This window comes from Panthera pardus, unplaced genomic scaffold (genome assembly GCF_024362965.1).
Source record: "Panthera pardus isolate Hobbes unplaced genomic scaffold, ASM2436296v1 HiC_scaffold_6, whole genome shotgun sequence".
Classification (NCBI taxonomy): Eukaryota; Metazoa; Chordata; class Mammalia; order Carnivora; family Felidae; genus Panthera; species Panthera pardus.
Genome location: NW_026526991.1, coordinates 4,259,096 through 4,283,159, shown reverse-complemented (window position 1 = coordinate 4,283,159; position 24,064 = coordinate 4,259,096). Strand labels below are relative to the sequence as shown.

Sequence of the window (24,064 nt, the reverse complement as noted above, 5' to 3'; positions counted from 1 at the left end):
GGGGGGCTGGGGAGGTTAATGCAGATGTTCCAGGCCCGGGTTCCAGTCCTGGCGCTGCCCCGTCTCGGCTGCATGACCTTCAAGGGACAACCGTGTGAGCCTCGGCTTCCTCATCTGTTAAATGGGGCAATCGGATTATAAAGCCCCAGGGCGGGCGGCCGGGAGGCCCGGGAGCTCCCCGTACCCGTCGGCCGGCGGTCCGGCCGCGGCGCCGGGAGCAGCGGGGACGCGCGGCCCGGGGAGCTGGGACCCAGCAGGGGCGGCGGGCGGGGCGGCGCTGACCACGCCCGGGCCGGAGGGGCGGCGCTCCGGCCGCCGGACTCCGGGCACTGCCTCCCGCCGCCGCCCCGCGGGGCCAGCTCGCCCGCCGCCGCCGCGGGAGCCGGAGGTACCGGGGGCCGCGCGCAGGGGGCGGCGGGCGGGGGCGCCGCGGGGGGGAGGGGGGAGGGTGGGCTGCGGAGGGGCGGGGAGGGCCGGGCCGCCGCCCGGGCCACCTGTTCCGGAGGGACGCCAGGGTGCGCGCCGACTGGGCGCGGCGGTCCCCGGCCAACTGCGCCCCGAAGTTGAGCGCGGCGGCGGGACCGGGAGCCTGGCCGGCGAGGCGAGGGCGCGCCGCGCCCGGGAGCCCTCGGAGCAGCGCCGCCCGGGCCCTGCGCCCGCCGAGAGGGGCCGAGGGGGCGGGAGGCCCGGGGCCGAGCCCCGCTGCGCGGCGACCTGGGGCGCGGGGCGCGGCATCCCCTCGGGAGGCCTCGCCGCCGGGCGGGGCTCGCCCCTGGCCCCGGAGGGGGTGCGGCTGGGAGCGGGGCGGGAGCGGCCGGCTGGAGGGGAGACCGCCCGGGGCGGGAGGCGTCGGCCCGGGGCCCGGGGAGCGCGGGGTGGGGGGAGGATGCTGAGGCTTCGGAAGCGCCCAGGTGGGGGGAGGGCCCTGCAGGTGGAGAGAAGGGCCCGAGCGCTTCTTCCCCGGGGATCCGGACCCGGCGACGAACCGTCTTTCCGGCTTGCTTCGCCCCCTCCCCCTTCTCCAGACGGGAAACGCTGAGTGGGACCTGCTCTGTGCTCGGGAGAGGCTCTGGCGGGGAGAGCCAGTCCCCTCCGCTGCTCGCGGAGCCCCCTTGCCTCAGTTTCCTCACCTGACACCGCGGAACAGAAGTTCCTACCTCCTTGACAGACTCAGCCGAGCCCCTGGCACCGAGAGGGTTAAAAGCCATCTTCCCCCCCCCCCCCCCCGCACCCACCCCTCTCTCTGGAGGACACCGTTTCCGTCTCCCCCAGGTCCTCAGTGATTGTCTGTTCCAGCTGGCCACTTGGGGGTCCCCAAAAGCAGGGCCCACGTTGGCCAGGACTACACCCTGCATACCTAGGCCTGCACACCCTGTTCCCACAGGGATCCCCTAGGGGTGTCCCCCAGCCAGGTCCCAATACAAAAGGAAAGAAAGGGAGGAGCTGAAAGGTGGAATCTTCTCGGGGTTCATCTTCCTCCCAAGCTTGTTCCTAGTGTCTCGAATGCACGTCCCTGCTGGTCGGCCAGGACAGCTCTATATTGGAGGACAAATTCCAAAACAGAAATTCTTAAAAAATGCACCTCCTTTCCTTGTACCAACCGAAGCCCTTTCAGCTGCCTAGAAAAGTCTAGGTGAAAGGTCCAAATTGGAACGAGGGCAGAGTAAGACCAACTGGCCGCCGGGGACGTTTGCGACCAGACTGGAAGAAAGGGCAGATGAGAAAGGGAAGCTTGAAATGTGGAAACAGCTCTTTCCTCCCCTATCTCTCCCTCCCCGCTGGCTGCTGCCCCTCCCGGCTCTCCCTCCTCTCCCTCTCCCGCCTCTCCCTCCCCAAGGGCGGGCGGGTGGGTGGGGTATGAGTCTCCTGGCCTCCACCAAGGTCTGCGCCTGCTGTGCTCTCCCGAATGCATTTCTTCCCAAACGTTACCCCCTAGGTGAGCTCACAGCTCCTGCTAAACCCCCCCCCCCCCCCCCCCGTATTTTCATTGTTCCCCTCCTCTTCCAGATTGGAAACTTCTGGAGGGACAGAACCTCGCCCGAAACCCAGTGCCCAGCCCAGCACGTAGTAGGTGCTCACTAAATGTTGCTTGAGTGAATTAACTGTGAGAAATAGGGGAAGATTCCATATTTGCATCACCTGGAGATACCTAATCATTCACATTCACCATTTCGCCAAACTTTCAAAAATACTTTTTTAACGTAGTTGAACATACCTCGTCTGTATGAAAACTTCAAATGCCTCACCTCTCGCAAACACTTTCTAAAATATTTTTCAGCACTTGGATACGTTACATCATGTTAGTTAATAGACGTTATTTGAAATTTAGGTGCTTTTCAATACTTGGCTCTTTGGGATGACGTCACGTGGAACTTTCGCATTTATACATTGCCAGATCTTTCCTGGAAAGAGAATTACCTGGTAGTCACTGCATCTGATGTATAGGAAGTTCTAGAAGGGCTTTACCTAGAGCCAGCTGGCTCTGTAGAGGGCCTATACCATTCATACCTCCTCAGGCTGTGAGTATGCATTTCTTGTTATTTCCTAGAGGTGAAATTACTCTGAGTCAAAGAGTATGAATGTCCGGGATCTTTGTGTGGTTTTTTTCCCCCAGTTTTTTTTTTTTTTTTTTTTTTTGTAAACTTTTTTTTTAATGTTTATTTATTTCTGAGAGACAGAGCGGGAGTCGGGGAGGGGCAGAGAGAGAGAGGGAGACACAGAATCGGAAGCAGGCTCCAGGCTCTGAGCTGTCAGCACAGAGCCCGATGCGGGGCTCGAACTCACGGACTGTGAGATCGTGACCTGAGCCAAAGTCGGATGCCCAACCGACCGAGCCACCCAGGCGCCCCCTCCACCCCGGTTTTATTGAGATATAAATGACAGGCAGCACTGTGTATGTTGAAGGTATACAGCACGATCTGGCATGCGTGAATTGCGAAATGGTTATCACCATATGTTGTGTTTCTTATTCATTTGTTGGAGCTCATCCGTGAGGTCTTTGCCCCTCGTCTGGTCTCTTGGTGGCAAAGACCTCCTCCCAGGTTATCATTTGGCTTTTACTTTTGCTGCCACTGGTGTGTGTTTTTGAGGAGCACGTTTTTTATTTTCATTTTACTTTATCTGTTGTGGTGCTTTTCGATGACGGAGATGGCTGCATTTATGAGCTGACGGGAAGGAGCCAGAGGACGGAGTGTTTGAGTCCCGGAGGAGAGGCAGGTCCATAGGTTGAGGTCCCAGAGATGCAGGAGGTAGGGGTGTCTGGCACTGGTTGAGGGACCTTCTGAGCTGGTGAGGACAAGAGGCGAAAGGGAAGGGCTGGACCGACACCTTAGGGACCGGCTTTGATCTTCTTGTAGAGAGAGGCGGAAAAGCTCAGTGGAGAGAAGAGATTCTGGTCCTGAGGTCCCAGCTCCCAATGCTGTTTGCCAGCCTCATCCCCTGGGGTCCTCCCTGCCTCCCTGGGAGGTAGCAGGTGTTATCACCCCCCACTTACAGACTGGGGGGAGGGAAGGTGCCTTGTTCTGGTTCAGTCCGCTGATGAGCGGCAGGGATGGGTTCAACGTTGGCCCTCCAACATTAACTGCGCGCCCTTGAGAACCGCTCTCCTCTTGGTGCCTCCATTTCTAGTAGGTGTCAGGAAGCCGTACCCATCTTAGTCCGAGCGAGGGTCCTCTCCTCTCCTGTCTGCCTGTTTGCTTTCCCTCTGGACGGATCCCCGTGGAAGCTGAGCTGGCCACGGGACTAGAAGAACCCCTCCCCTTCTGCTTAGTGCCTGCACACTCTCCCCCGTGCCCACACCCGCACCCACCAGGAGCTGACTCCATCCAGCAGGACACATAGCACTTCCTGGAAGTCCCACCAGCGCCAGGTCTGAATGGACAGACGGGTGGGGGGGCGCTGGGTGAAGAGGCAGGCACGTGAGGGCGAAGCGGGAGAAGTGATCTTCACGTTCACCCAACAGACTCGGTTTGGAAGAGCAGAATCTGTTGTCCCGGGTGTAGACACAGAGCCCAGAAAGGTCCCCACGGCCGCCCCCCCCCCCCCGCCCCCACCTCTCCGGGGTCGTCTGCAGTCCTCATTTGCACCTTCCATTGGGTCTCCAAGGCAACCTCCTGATTTGGGGGGGCGGGCTTCCACGATTGAGCCCTTACCCGGTGCCAGACACTGTTACCTGACCTTATTTAACCCCCTCGGTCACCCTGTGCCATTCTGCCCATTTTACAGGTGAAGAAACTAAGACTCGAGAGTTACGCGCCTTTTCTTTGTTGCGGGGCGTGGGGGACGTTTGAGGCTCCGGGGCCACAGCACTCCCAGGTGAACTTGGCCACAGGCAGACCCCTTTCACCTAGGGGAGGGGGTTTGAACCCCGGCGGTTCCCTCAACCCTTGACACTGGTGGATACGAAGAGGGCTGGCGGGAGGCTGAAATGAGTTACCGTGTGAAAGCCACTCTGCCCCGTGGCTGCGCACAGGAAGTCCTCAGGAAATGGAGAGTGACCACGTAGCTCCGCGCCTGTCACGAGGGAGCCAGTCACGAACGTCAACTCAAGCGCGCTCACCCCTCCCCATGCTGAGGGGGTGACAGCGTGAGCTCTGGAAAGCCTTTCTGGAGGCCACTTAGTGGGCTGCATCTGTAAGTGCAAATTACGTTTCCTTTGGCCCAAGCGGCTCGTTTCGAGGAACCAGTCCTCCCGAAGCAATTAAGGATGTGCTCAAAGACGGGAGTGCTAAGACAGTCACCGCGGTGTCGCCCGTGAAAGCAGAAGGATGGAAACCACACTTCCAGCAGCCTGGACGGGAAGCAGGCGGGACGAAGGATGCGACTCACCACGCGAGGTGACGCGCGACCCTGGGAACTGAGGGTGCGGGTCTGCGTTTGTGGGCGTGATAGGAGGGCAGAGGGCACGTGTGCTCTCAGGCGGGTTTGTTCCAGAACCGTTCGCGCGGCTCGATGAGTTTCAGGACGTGGGTATCGCCGCGTATGCACCGCCACTATCTGGTTTGAAGATACAGGAGCCCGGCGTGTCTCTGGGTGAAAAATAAAACAAGGTGTAGAACAGCACGGGGAATAGGGTCTCCTTCCGTGCGTATGCGGCTCTGTCTGTCCACGGCAGCCCTGTGTGTGGCAGGTGCGCGGAAAGGGACCGAAAAGGCTCCACCGGAACGCTGACGCGGGCACTCGAGGTGCCAAGGTCACCGGAAGGCTGACCGTGGCACGTGCTTTCGCCTCAGGCCTTTAGTGACGTCACACTACTGTCCTCAAGAGAGAGCAAAGCAGGAGGTGTCGCTGCAGGGTGGAGACTGGACACGTCCCCCTCTCTGTGGACACACGGGGACAGTAGCCGCAGGCACGAAGACACAGCTAACGTCGCCCGTCACCCTCGCCGCCAGGCATGGCACTTGGGACTCTTAGCAAACGGCAGCTCATCTTACCTACTGTGGCTGGAGGCTGCTGGGGCAGGTGAGGGGATGGGGGGGTGGCATTCTGGGAAGCAGGAGGCACATTTTACAGAAACTCGGAGTTCCCAGAGCCTGGCGGGTTTGAGCAATGGAGTTGATTTTCCTCTCAAGTTTTTACCGTCATTTTCAAGGGCTCCTGGAGCATCAGGATGGTTTTCCTTTATCCCTCGATCATCACAAGTTTATGGTCCACCTGCTGTCGCCAGGCCCTCCCTAAGTTCGTTAGGGTCACCGACAGCCTCGGGAGCGCGGCATCTGGCTCCGTGCCCCGAAGGCCCCAAGGCCAAATCACCCTGGCCATTCCCAGCGGGACTCCCCCGGGGCCCTGAGGGTCTGCCCGGGATCCAGGCTGTGGGCGAGGCCAGGCCTTGGGGTGAGTGCTGCTCATTTGGAAGGGAGCCACGAGGGCCTACTGTGTGCGGCGCGGGGGCCCCAGCCCACGGCCCACGGTGGGAGCTGTGCCAAAATCCAGGCAGCTTCCTGGAGGTGGCCTGCCCTGCTCGTCTAGGTCGGGAGAGACTCAGGGAGGAAGGGCTGTCTGAGAATTTGGGGCAGATATAATAACCTGGGTGCAGATCCTCCCTCCCGTGCTTACTAGCCCCGCGGCATTGGGTGGGTCACCTTTCCTGTCGGTCTCTCCGTTTTCTCATGTGTAAAATGGGGCCGTGGTGGTAGATACGAGGACACGGTAAAGGGTGAACGGTGCTTGGCAGGACGCCTCACACATGGCACATTCTTGGCAAATGGCAGCTCTTCCCACATATTTCGGTTAAGAGGTTCCTGGACAGGGGAGCACGGAGGGGCGTTTAGGGAAAGGAGGGAGCGTATTGCAGAAATCCGGAATTCCCAGAGCCTGTTGGCTTGAGCAATGTGGCAGAGGTCAGCTTGGCTGGTCTGGAGGTTGTGGGCCTGGAGAGGGGCAGGGGGTGCTGGGGAAGTGCCCACAAGGCACGGGTGTTGCGGGGTGGGGTGGGGTGTGGAGACCTGCTGGGGTTCAAGGCAGAGGACAGAGTCCTGAGCTGGACTGTGGTCACAGGGCTGAAGGTGGGCAGGAGAGATGTGTCAGAAAGGTGTTGCAAGAGCGGCTGTCCCCCTGTGTCCCAGCCCTGTGCCTCCCTCTCCTCTGGATTATCCCCAAGAGCCTTGTAACTGCTTTCTTGTTGCCACACGTCTCCCTTGGTTTAGTCTCAAAAAGCATCCAGATCCTAAAGATCTCTTTAAAGCATAAGGTACATTGTAGCCCCTTCCTCCTCAAAATCTCCCAAAGGCAGGTCTCCCAATCAGAGAGACAAATCCTTCCAGTGGCCCTCAAGGCCCCCCATGACCCTGCCTCCTCATTATCTCTCTGACTTCCTGTCCTTCCTCCCACCTTGCTTACTCTGCTATTCCACCAATACCTCGGGCACACATGCCCCAGGGCCTTTGCACTCACTGATTTCCCTCCCTGGACACACTACCCGCCCCCCCACCCAAGGTAGCCCTAAGGCTTGCCCCCTCACTTCCTTCAGGTCTCTGTCGGCTTTTCAGAGAGGCCATCCCTTGCTGGTCTATGTAAAGTAGCACCCCTGCCCCGGTCCTCCAGTCCAGTGTTCCTGCTGTATTTCTCAACCCAGCACATGTTATCGCTTACTGTATTTCTTTATCTGTTAATTTTCTCCGCTAGGATTTCAGCTCCATGAAGCTGAAGAGTATCTGCTTTGTTCACTGCTGTCTGTGTTTCCAGACCTTGGAGTGGGGGGTGGCACATAGTAGGTGTTCAAGCATTTGTTGAATGAAGGACCAGGGTGCTCTGTGTGATGCCGAGGGCTGGCTGGGTTTCTTTCCAGGAAGACTTTTTGGTATCAGCTCGAGCAGGAACTCTCTTATCTGTGAATTATCAGCCCCTTGGCCTTATTATCTGCCTGCGCTCTTGGCCTGACACCAAGGGGCAGGTGGCCCTGAAATACTCTGTCTAGAGAGGCCGATGCTGGCCATGAACAGAACTGGTGCTGGAGAAACCAGATTTGGAAGGTCTTTCTAGAAGGGTCCTTAGAGATGGTCTTTTCCAAGCTCTTTATTTTACAGGTGGAGAAATTGAGGCTCAGAAATGGTGGGGGAGGCCGTACCCCAAGATCACAGAGCAAGTGTGTAGAAGATAGAAACCAGGTCCCTTGCTCAGGTAATATGCAGTTAGCAGAGACTGTTAAGAATATTGAGTGTGAGCTTTGCTCAGTGGCAGTATCGTAGCCAATGAGGTTTATCCGAGGCACGATTATTGCTAATTGAAAGAATACCGAGTGTGGGCAGTGCTGTGTGTGTGTGCAAACCGCGTGGGGCAGGGTGGGCACTGTCTTTTGCTGCCAATTAGTTTTAATCTTGAATACAGTAAAAGAGGAAAAAGTCAAGCAACATGGAAACTTTCTTCCAAGTAGGGTGAACTCTGGACTCTTAACTCAGGCCAGCGTTTCTTTCTTTCTTTTCCTTTTCTTTTTCTTTTTTTTTTTTTAAGTTTATGTATTTACTCTAGGAGACAGAGAGTATGTGTGAGCGAGAGAGGAGCAGAGAGAGAGGGAGAGAGAATCCCAAACAGACTCTCCACCAACAGCACAGAGTCCCATGTGGGGCTCGATCCCACAAACCGTGAGATCAGGACCTGAGCCGAGATCAAGAGCCAGATGCTTAACTAACTGAGCCCCCCAGGCCAGAGTTTCTAAATGCCTTTTCCATGGGCATTGCATTTGCAGGCGTGATTTTTTTTTTTTTTTCACAGAGTGGAAGATTTAATATTGTTAAGATAACAATTCTCCCCAAATTGGCGTAAGGATTCAGTGCAATCCCCATCAAAATCCCAGCAGTTTTTGGTAGAGATTGATCAGCTGGTTCTAAAATTGACACAGAAGTATGAAGGACCTATCGTGGCCAAAACAATTCTTAAAAAAAGGACAAAGGGTGGGAGGGATACCTGATTTCGAGACTTATCATAAAGCTGCAGTTATGAAGTCTGTGTGGTCTTAGCATAAGGGTAGACCTGTCGTTCAATTAGCAGAATATGGAGTCCAGAATCAGACTCCCGCTTAAACAGCAGATTGATTTTTGACCAGAGTGCCAAGGTAATTCAGTGTGGGAGCAGACATTTCCGGACTAGCACTGGAAAAACTAACTATCCCTACGGAAAACAATGAGCCGCAGTCTTCCCTCATACCACACACAAAAATTAACCGAGAATGTAGCCTAAACCTAAGTGCTAAAGGCACCAGTTTTGCTTAAAGCCGGGCATGATTTTATCCGATGAAGAGTTTTCTGCTACCTGTTCCTCTGTGATCTCGGGGCAGAGCGAGCGACCGACGCAGAAAGCTCACCACGCCCTGCCACCGGGGCACTGCAGGGGGTCCTGGCAGGTGCATGTGTGGACATGCCAAGACAGCAAAGGTGTAGGAATCCAGACTCGTGGTGGCTTGTGTTGCCTGAACTGAGCAGAAAGCTCGGGGACGGTGACTTCACCCTATGCTCCTGAGAAGCCAACCCCAGGCAGCCCGATCTTCAGTCCAGCCTCCAGTGCAGAGGGGCAGTGACCCTGGCAGGGAGGGATGGCCTCGGGAAGAGAGGAGAGGTCTAAGACTTGGGGGCAGATCTCCCTAGGTGGAAATCGTGTCTCCCAGGCTTTGGGAAGGTGGCCTTTCCTCTCTCGGGACCCGTGAACACTCAGGTACTTTAATATGAAAAGTCAAAGGCGTGTGACCTTAATTTGTACCCACAGATGGTGAGGCAGGACGTGTCAATTACACTTTCTACCAGCTGTAATCTGCATCCACACATGGCTTACGGTTTGCAAAAGGCATTTCCCTGGTCAGTTACCGTATCTGATCTTGGCTTTGTGGGCCATTTAGGGATCATTTACTCACTCGTTCAGAATATATGTATTTATCTATCTACATCTATCTACCTATATATCGAGCCCCCGCTTTGTGCTAGCGTCCGTGCTGGCCACGACGGGGACGCAACAATGAGTCACAGCAGACTTGGTCCCTGCCCTCTGGGAGCTGACATTGGTTTTCATGGCATCAATGTGTAATCAGTGCCTTCGAGAAAGACCTTGGGTTGTTTTTCATCGTTTGCAATCGAGAACCAACCTGTGACCTGTCCAAATGGCACTTATCTACGGCTAAATTCACAGACTGGGATGGCGTGGCCAAAGGGTTTCGCTGGATGTCATTCAGCTGCCCTCCACCCCTGGACTGGTACCATCTGGCATGCCTCCCGGCCATGTGCGAGATGCCTGTTTGCTCACAGCCTGGCCAGAAGAACGGGTTGTCGAAGTTTTGGATTTTTGCCAATCTGACAGGTGAGAGATGCTATCTGAGCGTTTCAATTTGCATTTCTTTTACTTACAAAAAGACCCTCCCTCTCGCTGACAGATTAAGGGTCATGTTTTGCCTGTGCGTAAGCTGCCCTTGGCCTCTTTTTCTTCTCTGTGTTGTTGGTCGTTTTCTCCTTGACTTCTGGGAGCTCTTTAGAGGTTAGGAAAAGTGGACCTTTGGGATCCGAGGGGCACATAAGTTATCCCAAGTAGTTCCTTCTACTTTGACTTCCCTGATGGTGTTTTGGAGGAGGACACGGATCAGTTGGCATTTTCAAGGAGTCAAGTTTATTCATCTGTTCTTTTATGGCTTCTGGATGGATTTCCTACATAATTAAGAAAACGTTCCCAACTCTGAAGTTACAAAGGAATTCACCCATGTTTTGTTCTGCATGTTTATGGGGTTTATTATTTTCCATTTGGAGTTTATCCTGGGGCATGTTCTGAGAGGTGAACTCCACCTGCCCAACACCTTAGAAGACCCATTTTACTTTGCTGATTGGAGATACTGCCTTTACTGGATGTGCGAGCACTTCATTATTGCTGTGATAGGTTTTGTTTCATTGTCCTGTTTGTTCGTATGTTAAGACTGCACTGTTTTTGTTTTCTGGTGTGTGTGTGTGTGTGTGTGTGTGTGTGTGTGTGTGTGTGTGTTTAAGACTGCATTGTTTTAGGGGTGCCTGGGTGGCTTAGTCTGTTGAGCATCTGACTCTTGGTATCAGCTCAGGTCATCATCTCATGGTTCGTGAATTCGAGCCCCGCATAGGGCCCTGTGCTGACAGTCTGGAGTCTGCTTGGGATTTTCTCTCTCTCTCTCTTTCTCTCTGCCCTCTCCTTCTCTCTCTCTCTCTCTCTCTCTCTCTCTCAAAATAAATACATAAACTTAATTTTTTTTCAAAGACTGCATTGTTTTAATTATTGAAAATTTATAGGAGCACGTGGGCACAGTCACGTCTGACTCTTGATTTGGCTCAGGTCATGATCTCACAGTTCATGAAATCAAGCCCCTCATGGGGCTCTCTTCTAGGAATTTTACGGTTTTGTGTCTCACATCTAGGTCGTTCATACATTTTGAGTTTATTTGTGTGCGTGAAGAAAGAGGCCCAGTTTCATGCTTTGGCATGTGGCTGTCCAGTTTTCCCAACGCCATTTCTTGAAGAGACTGTCTTTTCCCCATCACGTATTCTTGCTTCCTTTGTCGAAGATTAAGTGGACATACGAGCGGGGGGTTATTTCTGGGCTCACTGTTCTGTTGCATTGATCTATGCGTCTGTTTTTGTGCCAGTGCCATACTGTTTTGATGACGACAGCTTTGTAGTGCCTCTTGACATCTGGGATTGGGAAACCACCACCTTTGGTCTTCTTTCTGAAGACTGCTTTGGCTACTCGGGGTCTTTTGTGGTTCCATACAAATTTTAGCATTATTTGTTCTAGTTCTGTGAAAAATGCTGTTGGGATTCTGATAAGGATTGCATTAAATCTGTAAATTGCTTTGGGTAGTGTGGACATTTCAACAATATTGGTTCTTTTGATCCATGAGCATAGAATACCTTTCCATTTCTTTGTGTCATCTTTGATTTTTGTCGTCAGTGTTTTATAGTTCTCAGAGTATCGATCTTTCACATCCTTGGGTAAGTTTATTACTAGGTATTTTATTCCTTTTGGTACAATTGTAAATGGGCTTGATTTCTTACTTTCACTTTCTGCTACTTCATTATTTGTGTGTGGAAACGCAACAGAGATTTCTGTATATTAATTTCTGTATGTCTTATGACTTCACTGAATTCGTTGATTAGTTCTAATAGTTTTTTGTTTTGTTTTGTTTTGTTTTTGTTTTTGAAACTTTAGGTTTTCTCTTTATAGTATTGTGTCATGTGCAAATAGAGTTTTTCTTCTTCCTTACCAATTTGGATGCCTTTTATATCTTTTTCTTGTCTGATTGCTTTGGCTAGGACTTCCAGTACTGTGTTGTGTTGAATAAAAGTGAGAGTGAACGTTCTTGTCTTGTTACTGACCTTAGAAGAAAAGCTGTTTTTTACCATTGACATGATGTTAGCTGTGGGTTTTTCATATATGGCCTAATAATATGGCATATTATGTTGAGATATGTTCCCTCTAAACCTGTTTTCTCGAGGGTTTTTATCATGAATGGATGTTGTACTTTCTCAAGTGCTTTTTCTGTATCTGTTGAGATGATTGTATGGTTTTCATCCTTTCCCTTGTTAATAGGATGTGTCATGTTGATTGATTTTTGGATATTGAGCCACCCTGGCATCCCAGGAATAAATCCCAGTTGATCATGCTGAATGCTTTTTTCCCCTGCCCCTCCCAAGGATTTTTTAAATATATTGTTGGATTCAGCTTGGTAATATTTTGTTGGCAATTTTTGCATCTATGTTCATCAGAAATATTGGCCTATAGTTTTCTTTCTTTTTTTTTTTTTGTAGTATCTTTATCTGATTTTGATATCAGGGTAAGGCTGGCCTCATAAAATGAATTTGGAAACTTTCCTCCCTCTTCTATTTTTTGGAATAGTTTAACTATTTAAAGAATAGGTATGAACTCTTTCTTAAACCTTTGGTAGACTTCGCCTGTGAAGCCATCCAGTCCTGGACTTTTGTTTGTTGGGTTTTTGGTTTTTATTTATTTATTTATTTTTATTACTGATTCAGTTTCATTGCTGGTAATCAGTCTTTTCAGATTTTGCATTTCTTCCTGATTCAGTTTTGGAAGGTTATATGTTTCTAGGAATGTATCCATTTCTTCCAGGTTGTCCAATTTGTTGGTAGGTCATTTTCCATAGTATTTTCGTATAATCCTTTGTGTTTCTGTGGTGTTGGTTGCTATTTCTTCTCTTTCATTTCCGGTTTTGTTTGTTTGAGTCCTCTCTCTTTTTTTTCTCAATGAATCCAGCTAAAGGTTTGTCAGTTTTGTTTTCAATTTTAGCGAATGCTTCATCAACTCTTGAGAAGAAAGTGTGTTGCCTATTATGAAGATAGAGTTTGATACAGTGTAGAACCTCACTGATCATTTATTTACATCTTCTGAATTCTTATTTATATTTATTTCTTGGGTTAAGAGTGGTGACTTAAGGGGTGCCTGGGTAGCTCTGTTGGTTAAGCGTCCGACTTCGGCTCAGGTCATGATCTCACACTTCATGGGTTCGAGCCCCGTGTCGGGCTCTGTGCTGACAGCTCGGAGCCTACAACCTGCTTCGGATTCTGTATCTCCCTCTCTCTCTGCCTCTCCCCCACTCCTGCTCTGTCTCTGTCTCTCTCTCAAAATTAAATAAACATTTAAAACATTTTTTAAAAAGAGTGGGGAATTAAAATCTCTTATTAGTGTGTTTCAATCTATTTATCGTAGCATTCTGTAATTTCTAATTCCTGAAAATTGCTGCAGTATTATTTGGTATGTTGTGAATTATACCTTTTAGCATTATTATTGGCCCTTCTTTGGCTCACTTACTGATGGTCGCTTGAATTCTCAGTCTGATATTAAGATTACGGCCCCAGCTTTCTTTTTGTTTATACTTGTTTTTATATTTTTGCTCTTTCTTTTGCTTTTAACCATTCTAAATCATTTTGATGTATATCTCTTAAATACAGGATAGAGTTGGGTTTTGTTTGGGATCTAAATAAAAAAATCTTTCTCTTAGTAAAGGTAAGCGAGGCAAGCCTGTTTATATATATTGATGCGACAGGTGTCTGGTGTTCTTTCCATCATGTTGTGTATGTATATATATGTCTTTGCACACGTGGGAGGGCTATATTCTTTATTCTTTCACTGTGTTTAAAAAAAAAATCCCTCTGATATTCGGGAAAGCTTGTATTTTTGTTCTAGTGGCTACATTTATATTGACACCCTTATATAAAATACTCTTAGTTTCTTTTTTCTTTAGAGAGTCTCTGTTGTTTCTCTTCTATGAACAACAATAAACTTAACGGGTTTCCCTTTCTCTTGTGGCTGCCCCATTTCAGCTGATACTGTACTGAGTGATTAAGGCATATCTTCTGTCAGTTCTAAAGCCTCAGAGGGGCCTTTAAAGGTACTTTAAAGGACCTTTAAAGTCCAGAGATTTGGGGGCACCTGGGTGGCTCAGTTGGTTGAACGTCCGACTTGGGCTCAGGTCACGATCTCACGGTTCGTGGGTTCGAGCCCCGCATCGGGCTCTGTGGAGACACGCTGAATGTCTGGATCCTGCTTCCGATTCTGTGTCTCGCTCTCTCTCTCTGCCCCTCCCCTGTTCGTGTTCTGTCTCTGTCTCTCGAAAATAAAATAAAACATTTTAAAAAAAAATTAAAGTCCAGAGATTTCACTATTACACGTCTCGGGATTCACGGTCCCGGGTCACCGCTGTCTAACGCACGGTGTGCCTTTCCATCTATGGGATCAAGTCTCCCCCTATTTCAGGTAAGTTCTCCTGAATTATAATCGCAAATATTTCTTCTAGCCATTGGCGTCGTTTTCTTCCTCAGGAGCCCTGGCCGCACGTTTGTTGGCTCCCCTCTGCTGCCTGTTCCACCTCGTGTCTTCAGTTCTAACATCTCCTTGATGATTTCTGTTGGATTTTCTTGACTTCGTCTCCCTTTCCTGTTTGTATGTCTTTCGATACTTTGTATGGAGCCCGTGCTCCTGTGTGTCTCCGGCCATTTGGTTTTCATTTCTGAAGTGTTTTTGTATTGCCTTCTAATTCTTTCCTGAAGTCTGTCAGTCCTCACACATCATCCTCTTCTCTTGCTGTCACTTTGCCTAATTGTTTCTTCTCCAGCTCTTGTACCTTCTGCTTTTTGGTCTGCCTTCATGGCTAGAATTACTTTTTATTTTTTTTATTTTATTTTATTTTTTTAATTTTTTTTTTTAACGTTTATTTATTTTTGAGACAGAGAGAGACAGAGCATGAACGGGGGAGGGTCAGAGAGAGAGGGAGACACAGAATCTGAAGCAGGCTCCAGGCTCTGAGCTGTCAGCACAGGGCCTGACGCGGGGCTTGAACTCACAGACCGCGAGATCATGACCTGAGCCGAAGTCGGACGCTTAACCGACTGAGCCACCCAGGCGCCCCTAGAATTACTTTTTAAAGTTGTTGTTGTTCTCATTGTTTTAAATTCATGCTGTAATTTTGTATTAGAATTTTTATTTGTTTTGTGGTGATTTTTTTTAAAAAAATGTGTATTTATTTTTCGAGAGAGAGCAAGCTGGGGAGGGGCAGAGAGAGAGAGAGAGAGAGAGAGAGAGAGAGGGAGAGAGAAATCCCAAGCAGGCTCCGCTCTGTCAGCACCACCCAGATGCCACATGTTTTGTGATTTTTTTTAAGTTTATTTATTTATTTTTGAGAGAGAGAGAGAGAGAAAGCACGAGCAGGGAAGGGGCAGAGAGAGAGGGAGAGAGGGAATCCCAAGCAGGCTCCACGGTCAGTGCAGAGGCCGACATGGGGCTCGATCTCACCAACCGTGAGTTCATGAGCTGACCCAGATCATCATCAACTGACTGAGCCACCCAGGTGCCCCATGTGGTGATATTTTCACAGTGAATGTTCTTAACTGTAGTGAATTTTCTTAACTATAGTGAATTTCTTTTTAAAGTTTATTTATTTTTGAGAAAGAGAGAGACAGAGTGCTAGTGGGGGAGGGGCAGAGAGAGAGGGAGGCACAGAATCCGAAGCAGACTTCAGGCTCCCAGCTGTCAGCCCAGAGCCTGATGCAGGGCTCGAACTCACAAACTGTGAGACCGTGACCTGAGCTGAAGTCGGCCGCTTAACCGACTGAGCCACCGAGGCGCCCCCAACTATAGTGAATGTTTAAACCATAGTGAATAGTTTCTCTACATAGGAGAACATTAGTGTTCCTTCCCCTTTTCATTCTTGTAGCTTCCTTATATGGACACTGTGTTTATTCCTTTAACCATTGTTTTTTATATTCAAATCGGTTGAATTTTCCTGGATCAGCATTTAACAGGAGGTTTTGGTAGAAATTGGGAGACAGGCCAGGCAAGTTCTCTAAGTTTCTCTGTTGAAAGACTCCCTCCTCTGCTTTTATGGAAATGGATTGTTCTTTAAAATACAACCCTTCTCAGGACCCAGTGCTGTTTTGCCTCACAGAACCCAACCGGGTTCAAGGGGACACCGGCCTCCATCCTCGAACTCTCCTGGTTCATCCAGGCTACATCTCTCTTCTGACTTACTCGTCTTCCTTTTAGAAGTGGCGATCTCTACGATCTTCCACTTCCGGGCCCCCCCACCCCCCCCGTTCCTCCCCACCTCACCGCTGTATCTGCTGGACTCAGGTCCAGCTTTGCGAGTTAGAGTTTATGGGTTTTTCATGCCCCGGGTTTTGCTAAAGCTGTAAGTTGTGGCTTATTTTCTCTTTCCTGTGTTGCTCTGTATGACATCAGCAGGGGGGGAAAGATCCAGAACCAAGAATCTGCCTTATTCCTATTGGAAAAAGAAGTCTCTACCTCCCTACCTCCCTGGCTTTAGAACATCTTATAGGCTCTGGAGGAGGAACACTTTATAACCTCCATTCTGAAAAAGTGCAGGATGTACCAGTTGCAAACACAGCGGGATCCAGATGTAAAGATGATGTCATCGCGCCTCTCTCTCTCCGTCTCTTGGCTCTGTTGCCTCTGGGCCGGCTTCAGCCTCAGCCAGGCTCTCCCCTCCGGCTCGGGCCTCATCTTAGAGACCCCACTGGAAAGCTCCTGACTCTGCTTGGCCCGCACTGGGTTACAGGCCCTGCCCCCAGCTACTCACTGTGGCTGGAGAACGTGACATTAGGCAGATCTGAACGTGTGCCGCCCCCAAGAGCTAGAGAGTGGGGTCTGTGGGGCAGAGGTGGTCCCTCAAAGGCAATCAGGATACTTTTATCAGCAGAGGGGGGACGGATGCTGGGCAGGCAAAGCCTGCCACGCCATGTCCACTGGGACTCCCCAGTGCTGTCCTGCCACGCAGAGAGGCCCCCCCAGGCACATTCTCCACGGAGCTGCCGTTTCAGGGATGTTCCAGGCAGTGTGTGACCTGAGAGGGGCTCTGAGTCTCCAGGACAGAGAGACACAGAAAGGAGGTGTCGTGGCCTCAGAGAAGATTGTCGCGTCCTAACCCTGCAACACGTGAATGTGACCTCCTTTGGGAAAAGGGTCTTTGCAGGCGTTACTAAGTTAAGGATCTCGAGTTAAGGAAATGATCCCGTGTTAGTGAGGTGGGCCATAAGTACAATGACAAGTGTCCTTACAAGAGACAGAGGGGAAGACCGCGTGAAGACAGAGGCAGAGATTGGAGGAAGCGGCCACAAGCCCAGGAATGCCTGGAGCCACCAGAAACGGGGAGAAGCAAGGAACGGTTCTCCCCCGGAGCCCGAGAAGGGGCGTGGTCCTGCTGACACCTTGGATTTGGACCTCCACTCTGCAGAGCTGTGAGAAGATCCGCGTCTGCGTTCAGCCTCAGAGCTGTGGTCATCAGTTTCCGCAGCCACAGGAAGCCGATACAGGATGCTGATCAGAGTCTCGCACATCTCCTTGGTTTTGTGGTTTGAGACTTCTGCTGGGCTGTCAGCCTCCTGCAGCAGCTCGAGGAAGGCCCGGGGAGGGGACGTTTCTTGCAGAGGGGTAGGAAGAGCTCCCTAAGGGTGTCAGTCCCACTCTCTGCTGCTGCGAGACCCTGGCCAAATCCCTTACCGTCTCTGGGCCTCTGTGTCCCCCTTGGGATATCAGACTCTCCAAGGGCCTAGCTCTGGAACCCCAGGGACAGTGAGCACCTTTCCTGGTAGTAAGTCGTTCAGGAAGTGTGGACTGTGTCTGACCATCGCCGCGACCCTGTTCTGTCTGGGTCGTGGTCAGCCAGCACTGGGCTGAGCTGGGCTGGACCTGGGAGCCGAGGGAAGGGCAGAGGGAGATGCCCCTACTGTGGGCCGTGAATGAATGACAATCTTCAGGTAGTGGGGCCATTCCAAGGCCCTGGGCTGGTCCCTGATGCTGACGCTCCTGACGTGGGGCCCCGAAAACTAATGCAAGGGCCAAGCCCACAGGGAGCGGTCAGGCCTTTGGCCCTTTGGCCTGCCGGCTGTGTGCTTCTCGCCCTCACGACCTGCCTGAGATGGATCATGGGGGGCTGGGAGGGTCCCTGAGGATGGGGAGCCACAGAAGAGCTCAGGGCAGGGAAGTGACCACAGTTGACCAGCTAACTGGAAGTCTCTCCCCGGTGCAGGGCTGAAAGCGGTAGGCAGGGAGGCAGGAGGAGGAGCAGTGTGCCAGGCTCCACTGAGAAGGGTCAGGACTTGAGCCACAGCTGCGAGGCCCATGCAGGGGGGCCAGGAGCATGCTTCGGGCCTGAGGTCACACGGGTATTTGGCTGTGGCCAACTTGGCCCCGCGCGTCGTTTCTATTCCTGGGTCTTGGGCTCTATCACCAAATACGGTGTTGCTCGGGGCCGGTACTGTCCCCTGCGGTCGGCGCGGGCTCAGGTGGCAAATCCTGTCTCCCCAACAGGCCCAGACCCCACCCCACCCCACAGAAGGCCCAGATCACCCCAACGCCTCTGGACCCCCGAGCAGCCAGGACCTTGCTCGATCCAACTGTCTGTCCCCTGCTCGGTGTGGTTCACACTGGGTTAAAAATACTCAAGACCAAAATAGCCTCTCCTCGCAGTTGAAAACCAGGGCCGGGGAACACAAGGTTCTTGATGTATATTGGCCCCGCCACTCCTGACCCAGCCGCCGACCCCCAGGTCCCTCACACAGGCACTCAACTGCTTTATTCGGTCACGTGCTGATTTGCTGGCTCGCTGACTTATTCACTCATTCATTCACTCATTCGTTCATTCACTCGCTGATCATTCACTGATCTGCTCCTTCACTCACTCGCTCCCACCTTCATTCACCCACCCGCTGAGTCACTCCCTCCCTTGGTATTTGTTCACTACCTTCCAAGAGTCATCTCTTCTAGATGCTGAACAAAAGGCAAAAAATACCTGTCCTCGTGGGGTTATGCTCCAAATAAGTAACCCAAACAAACGAGTACCAAATGTCCAGGATGCTCGATTAGGTGCCGCGAGCTCCACAGGGGACTATGGAAGGGCTGGGGAGACATGATTTTTGAGGACGAGAGGGAGGTGAGGGAACGAGCCAGGTAAACACTATGGGAAGAGCATTCCAAGCCGAGGGAACAGCAAGTGTGCAGGCCCTGAGATGGCAGCACGGGGGTGGGCGGTGGGGTTGAGAAGGAGTGAGGAGGCCAGGCGTGGCTGGGGTAGGGCAAGTGGGGTGTGAGGTCAGGGACGGGGGCACCTGGGCGACCGGGGCCTCCCACATCACTGAGGGTCTGAACAGAGGAATGACGTGACCTGGCTTGTGTTTTTGAAGGGTCCCTCTGGCTGCCAGGGGAGTGAGTCAGTGAGCGAGCGGGTCCACGAGAGGATGAATCAGGTTGTGTGTCCCTACTATGCGCCAAGGACTGAGCTGGGCTCTGGGGAGGGCAGGTGTGCAGGCACCCTTGGCGGTATGGAGGCCCAACTGGCTAAGGCCCCTCCATCAGTGTGACCTCTCCAGAAGCCACCTTCCCTGGCCCCGCTGGGCCCTTTGCTCCATTTCAACTGTGACTAGTGCATTTCCAGATGGTCCCCCCACACGCTGAGAGCTCCCCCAGGGCAGAGCCGCACCCAGCTCTCCCTTTCTCCCAAGTACATTCCCTGTGGGGCCGAGACAGTCAACAAATCAATGAACATCCCCCCTGTGCGGCTGGGGGCTGACTCCGTGAGCCCGCCACCCCCCCTCACTCTGTGTCTCGCTGTGTCTTACAGATGGATTTGTGGACGCGGAGAGCTTGTGGAAGGGCCGTGTTCCTGTTGGCAGAGAAGGTTGGCTGCTGAGCCAGGGCGTGTCTCCAGGAGGGCTGCCCGGCGGCCCAGATCCCCACCTCGCCGCCATGGGCCGCCCAGGCTGGTCAGTTACCAGCCAGTGACGTCATCGCGGTTCCCGGCCCTCCACCAGGAGGGCCGGCCGGTTGCTCGGTCTCGCTCTCAGGCCAGGAGATCCGTCTGTCCTGGGGAAGGGGTGACTCCAGCTCCCCTTAGCCTGCGGGCCGCACCCAGTCCCCCCGCCCCTCTGTGTCCAAGTTTCCTGGCCGCTGAAGGAGAAATGATACAACCACCCCTGGGGTTACTGAGAGCCAGAGGGGGTTTGCGTGGGGCACCAAGAATTTAGAAGGCACTGAGTACACGGCGGCCAGGATCCTGCGAATAGCGAGAACAGCCCCGGCGAATGTGCACGGAGTCCTCAAAGTGCCAGGCACGCTCCCACGTCCCCTCTGCCGGTTCTCTCCCGGGCCGGATGGTGCAGGGGTGAGAGAGTGCACTCTGGAGCCAGATGGCCTGGCTTCCAACCCCTGCCCTGCCACTTGCCTACCGTGGGACTGTATGTGAGCTTACCAGACTTCTCAGTGCCTCGGTTTCTTCACCTGTAAGATGGGGGCGATGATCGCCTCTGCAAAGGGTGGTTGTGAGGGTTTAAGAAGTTGACTATGTGTGAAGTGCTGAGCAGGTCACCTGGCACGTGTGTGGTGACGGCCAACCCTTTAGTGGGTTCCAGTGTTCCCGTCCTGAAGGTGGCAAATCTGAGCTGAGCGCATTGCCCCAGGTCTTAGCTGTTTCAGGTACACGTCACGTCCCGTGCCTCCCCGATGCTCCTATAGTCCTACCCTTGGGGACAGAGCCCAAGCCTATTTTGTTCCCCCAGCCACCTGCTGGGCCCCCAGGATGTTCTTAGCTGCTGGCCAAGTGGACATCACCAGGAGAGGGTGAGGGTCCAAGGGCAATAGTCCTGGGCAAGGTTACCGGCTACGGCACAACCTCCCCGCCCCTGTCCCTCCAGACTTGCGTCTGTAAGTTGCACAGCCCAGGGCAGGGGCTGGGGAAGCCAGGTGCCCAGGAGACCCCACTGCATCTGAGGCAAGGGCTTTAGGACCCAGCACGCATCCCCATGTGTCTGGAGCCCACCCGTCCTGCAAGCTTGCCAGCCAGCCCCTTAGCAGCCAGCGCCCAGGCCGCCTGAGCCCCAGGCTTCTCTGCAGAAAGTCCCCAAGGCTGCTTGGCCGTCTGCCTCCTCGGCCCAGTTCCAGCTGGTCTGTGGAGCTGAATGGGGCTGAGGGGTAAAGCGCTAGGCTTCGAATCACAGGCTGCCAGCGGCCCGAGGGGGACCGGCCTCACCCGGCAAAGGGGCCTGTGTGCCGCTTGCAGGAGCATCACCTCTGACAACCCTCGTGGCTGCCGGAACCCCGGCCTGGGCCCGCGATGGCCACGTGTCGTAGATAGCACTGGCCGCGTCCTTGGGAAGCTCGCAGGTGTGTCACAGAGAGCGAAAGGGACTCTGCCCAGACCTCGGCCCCGTGGCCTGCTTTTCCAGCTTTCCCAGGTGAGGAAGGAGATGGGACTCTGCGGCCAGCGGGCCCCCAGGGCTTCGGAAGCCAGCATCGGCCGTGGCCAGTGTCTGTGGGAAGCGCTTTCTCGGGCTTAGGGAGGTGGCAGCCTGCCCTGATGTGCTGCTCGTCTCTTGCAGACCAGCCAGTTCCCGCTGGAGGCTCCTGGTGTCATCTGGGAAGAACATGTCCAGGCCCCCTGACTGCCTGCTGCGGCTGCTCCGGGGAGCCCCGAGGCAGCGGGTCTGCACCCTGTTTATCATCAGCTTCAAGTTCACGTTTTTCGTCTCCGTCATGATCTACTGGCACATCGCGGGAGAGCCCGGCGGCCAGAGGGAGTTCTCTAACCTGCCTGCCGACGTCCCCTGCCCCCGACTGGTGCCCCCTACGCCGATCTCCAGCACCCCGCCTCCGGGCAACATCTTCTTCCTGGAGACCTCAGACCGGACCAACCCCAACTTCCTATTCATGTGCTCCGTGGAGTCGGCGGCCAGGGCTCACCCCGAGTCCCGGGTGGTGGTCCTGATGAAGGGGCTGCCCGGCGGGAACGCCTCCCTGCCCCGGCACCTGGGGCTCTCGCTTCTGGGCTGCTTCCCCAACGTCCACGTGCTCCCGCTGGACCTGGAAGAGCTGTTCCGGGACACGCCGCTGGCGGCCTGGTACGCGGCCAGGCGACGCCGGTGGGAGCCTTACCTGCTGCCCGTGCTCTCCGACGCCTCCAGGATCGCGCTCATGTGGAAGTTCGGGGGCATCTACCTGGACACGGACTTCATCGTCCTCAAGAGCCTGCGGAATCTGACCAACACGCTGGGCACTCAGTCCCGCTACGTCCTCAACGGGGCCTTCCTGGCCTTCGAGCGCCACCACGAGTTCATGGCGCTGTGCATGCGAGACTTCGTGGCCCACTACAACGGCTGGATCTGGGGCCACCAGGGCCCGCAGCTGCTCACGCGGGTCTTCAAGAAGTGGTGCTCCGTCCGCAGCCTGGGTGACAGCCACGCCTGCCGCGGGGTCACCGCCCTGCCCTGTGAGGCCTTCTACCCCATCCCCTGGCAGCACTGGAAGAAGTACTTCGAGGACATCAGCCCCCAGGAGCTGCGCCGGCTGCTCAACGCCACCTACGCCGTCCACGTGTGGAACAGGAAGAGCCAGGGCACCCGCTTCAAGGCCACGTCCAGGGCACTGCTGGCCCAGCTCCATGCCCGCTACTGCCCCACGACACACGAGGCCATGAAGATGTACTTGTGAGGGCCCTGCCGGGCCCCCCCGCCACCCTGCGCCCCACCCGGGCGTCCTGATGGAGAGGGGCACCCGGTCACCTTTCCCCGGGGGAAGCGAGACGGGGCGGGGGGGTGGGGAGGGTGGTGTTGTGGCCTGGGAGAGGGAGGCCCGAGTTGCTGCAGGCCAGGATTTGGGGCAGTCTGGGGGGAGGGCGGGGAACTGTTGGCCCAGGAGGTGTTCTTGGAGGCCATGCTGTAGGCCCCTGGATACACTCCCTTCAGTGTGAGGCTGGTGGGACACCCCCAGGCCAGTGTGCTATCTCAGGGTGGAGGCAGCCGGTCCCCGGGGGTGGGGAGGGGGGAGCGGCAGCCAGAATCAGCTGGAGTGAGCCGGGTGAACATCTGGGTCGTCTGGATGGCACACCAGAGCCGTCGTGAACACCAAATCGTCTTCCAGGGCATCACAGGGAAGCCAGGCTGGTGGGGGCTGAGGTGCCCACCACGGGGGCGTGGAAAAACCCAAGAAAAGGGGATAGGAAGGAGAGGGAGCTCCTGAGGAGCAGGGGGAGGCAGCCTGTAGGAGAGCCGGGGGTGCAAACCCAGCCTCGTGAACCCAGGTAGGTGCCTGGCTCTTTTCTGCCTTTGGTTTCTTTCTCAGCAGCACTGAGACATGCAGAGCTGGCCTGGGGAGCCCTTTGGGGGAGGCCTGCCTGCCCACCCCATTCTTTCTTGTTTCCAGAGTTGTTGCAAGGGTGAGATGTGCCAGCTGGCCACTCCAGGGCATGGGGGCGTGGAGTTCTTTTGGCTCAGGAAAAGCATTTTAAGGAAAACACCCCCCCCCCCACGATCAACACATGATAATAATAAATATAATAAAAGTGATGCTCTGACACCAAGTGCTTGGTGGTTGATGAAACGAACCTGCTCACACAGCCCACATTAGCCCCATCCTGCAGATGGGGAAGCATCTGGGGCTGGAGGGGGTTGGTGACAAGCTTGAGGTCACTCAGCCTGCCCAGAGAGCAGAGTCTAGGGACCCAGCAGCCAATAAGCTGACAGCCCGGGGGTGGGGTTGGCATGGGGAGCCTGCGTCCCTACCCTTCACCCCCCCTCCCCGCCCCGTGCATAACCTAAATGAGGCCAAATGAGATGCCCCCAAGAGCCCATTACCAGAGTAGGGCCATGCTGCCCCTGGCCTGTGGGGTCCCTCCTGCCTCACCTTGGATGCCTGGCCAAGATCCCGGGAGAGACCAGAGGTGCCCTGCTGGCAGCCCCAGGGCTGGGCCAGAGGCAAATGCTCTCTGCCAGGTGAGGCCCCAGCTGGTTGGTGTTGAGGAAGCCGTCTCTGAGAGCTGGGCATTCCGGTCGGCCTGGAGAAGCACTCCCCCTGCAGGGCCACAATGCTGCCAGGGACTCGGGCTCGGCAGGCTGCACCCTGGCAGCCAAGGGGCAGGTGTTTAGAGACCCCTGGGTTCTGCCTGCAGACCCTCTCGGGCAGCCTTATTAGGAAGTGAGCTCCCTGGCTCTAGGGGTCCTCAAGAACAGGAGATATTTTGGTGAAAACAATGGATTCTATGTAAGTAATTTCTCCAACCACAACATCATTCACCTATCTTAATTTTTTTTTTTTTTAGAACGAGCAGGTT

The 24,064-nt window shown here is 53.9% G+C and overlaps 1 protein-coding gene and 1 pseudogene across 11 annotated transcripts; both read left to right on the top strand.

The window, feature by feature from the left end:
- Nucleotides 1-285: 285 nt before the first annotated feature.
- On the top strand, nt 286-23,314 carry A4GALT (alpha 1,4-galactosyltransferase (P blood group)). Of its 11 annotated transcripts, none has more exons than XM_019447091.2 (5): nt 314-388; nt 7,524-7,617; nt 9,613-9,780; nt 19,586-19,642; nt 21,339-23,314. In XM_019447091.2, the coding sequence occupies exons 3-5, from the start codon at nt 9,689-9,691 to the stop codon at nt 22,444-22,446; spliced, it is 1,257 nt and encodes a 418-aa protein (XP_019302636.2). In that variant the 5' UTR covers nt 314-388; nt 7,524-7,617; nt 9,613-9,688; the 3' UTR covers nt 22,447-23,314. The 11 variants fall into 11 exon arrangements, with proteins under 11 accessions (XP_053751697.1, XP_019302637.2, XP_019302636.2 ...); XM_053895720.1 differs by having other exon boundaries at nt 7,966-9,780; XM_019447095.2 differs by lacking the exon at nt 9,613-9,780 and having other exon boundaries at nt 316-388; nt 19,586-19,727.
- Nucleotides 7,660-7,728, top strand: LOC128775113 (U4 spliceosomal RNA; annotated as a pseudogene).
- Nucleotides 23,315-24,064: the final 750 nt, after the last annotated feature.

Bases quoted from the DNA above. Each gene is read 5' to 3' on its own strand.
- A4GALT (XM_019447091.2), top strand. From the start codon at position 9,689: ATGCCTCCCGGCCATGTGCGAGATGCCTGTTTGCTCACAGCCTGGCCA. The intron at 9,781-19,585 runs GTGAGAGATGCT...TGTGTCTTACAG, and splicing joins GATTTTTGCCAATCTGACAG to ATGGATTTGTGGACGCGGAG. The intron at 19,643-21,338 runs GTTGGCTGCTGA...CGTCTCTTGCAG, and splicing joins TGTTCCTGTTGGCAGAGAAG to ACCAGCCAGTTCCCGCTGGA.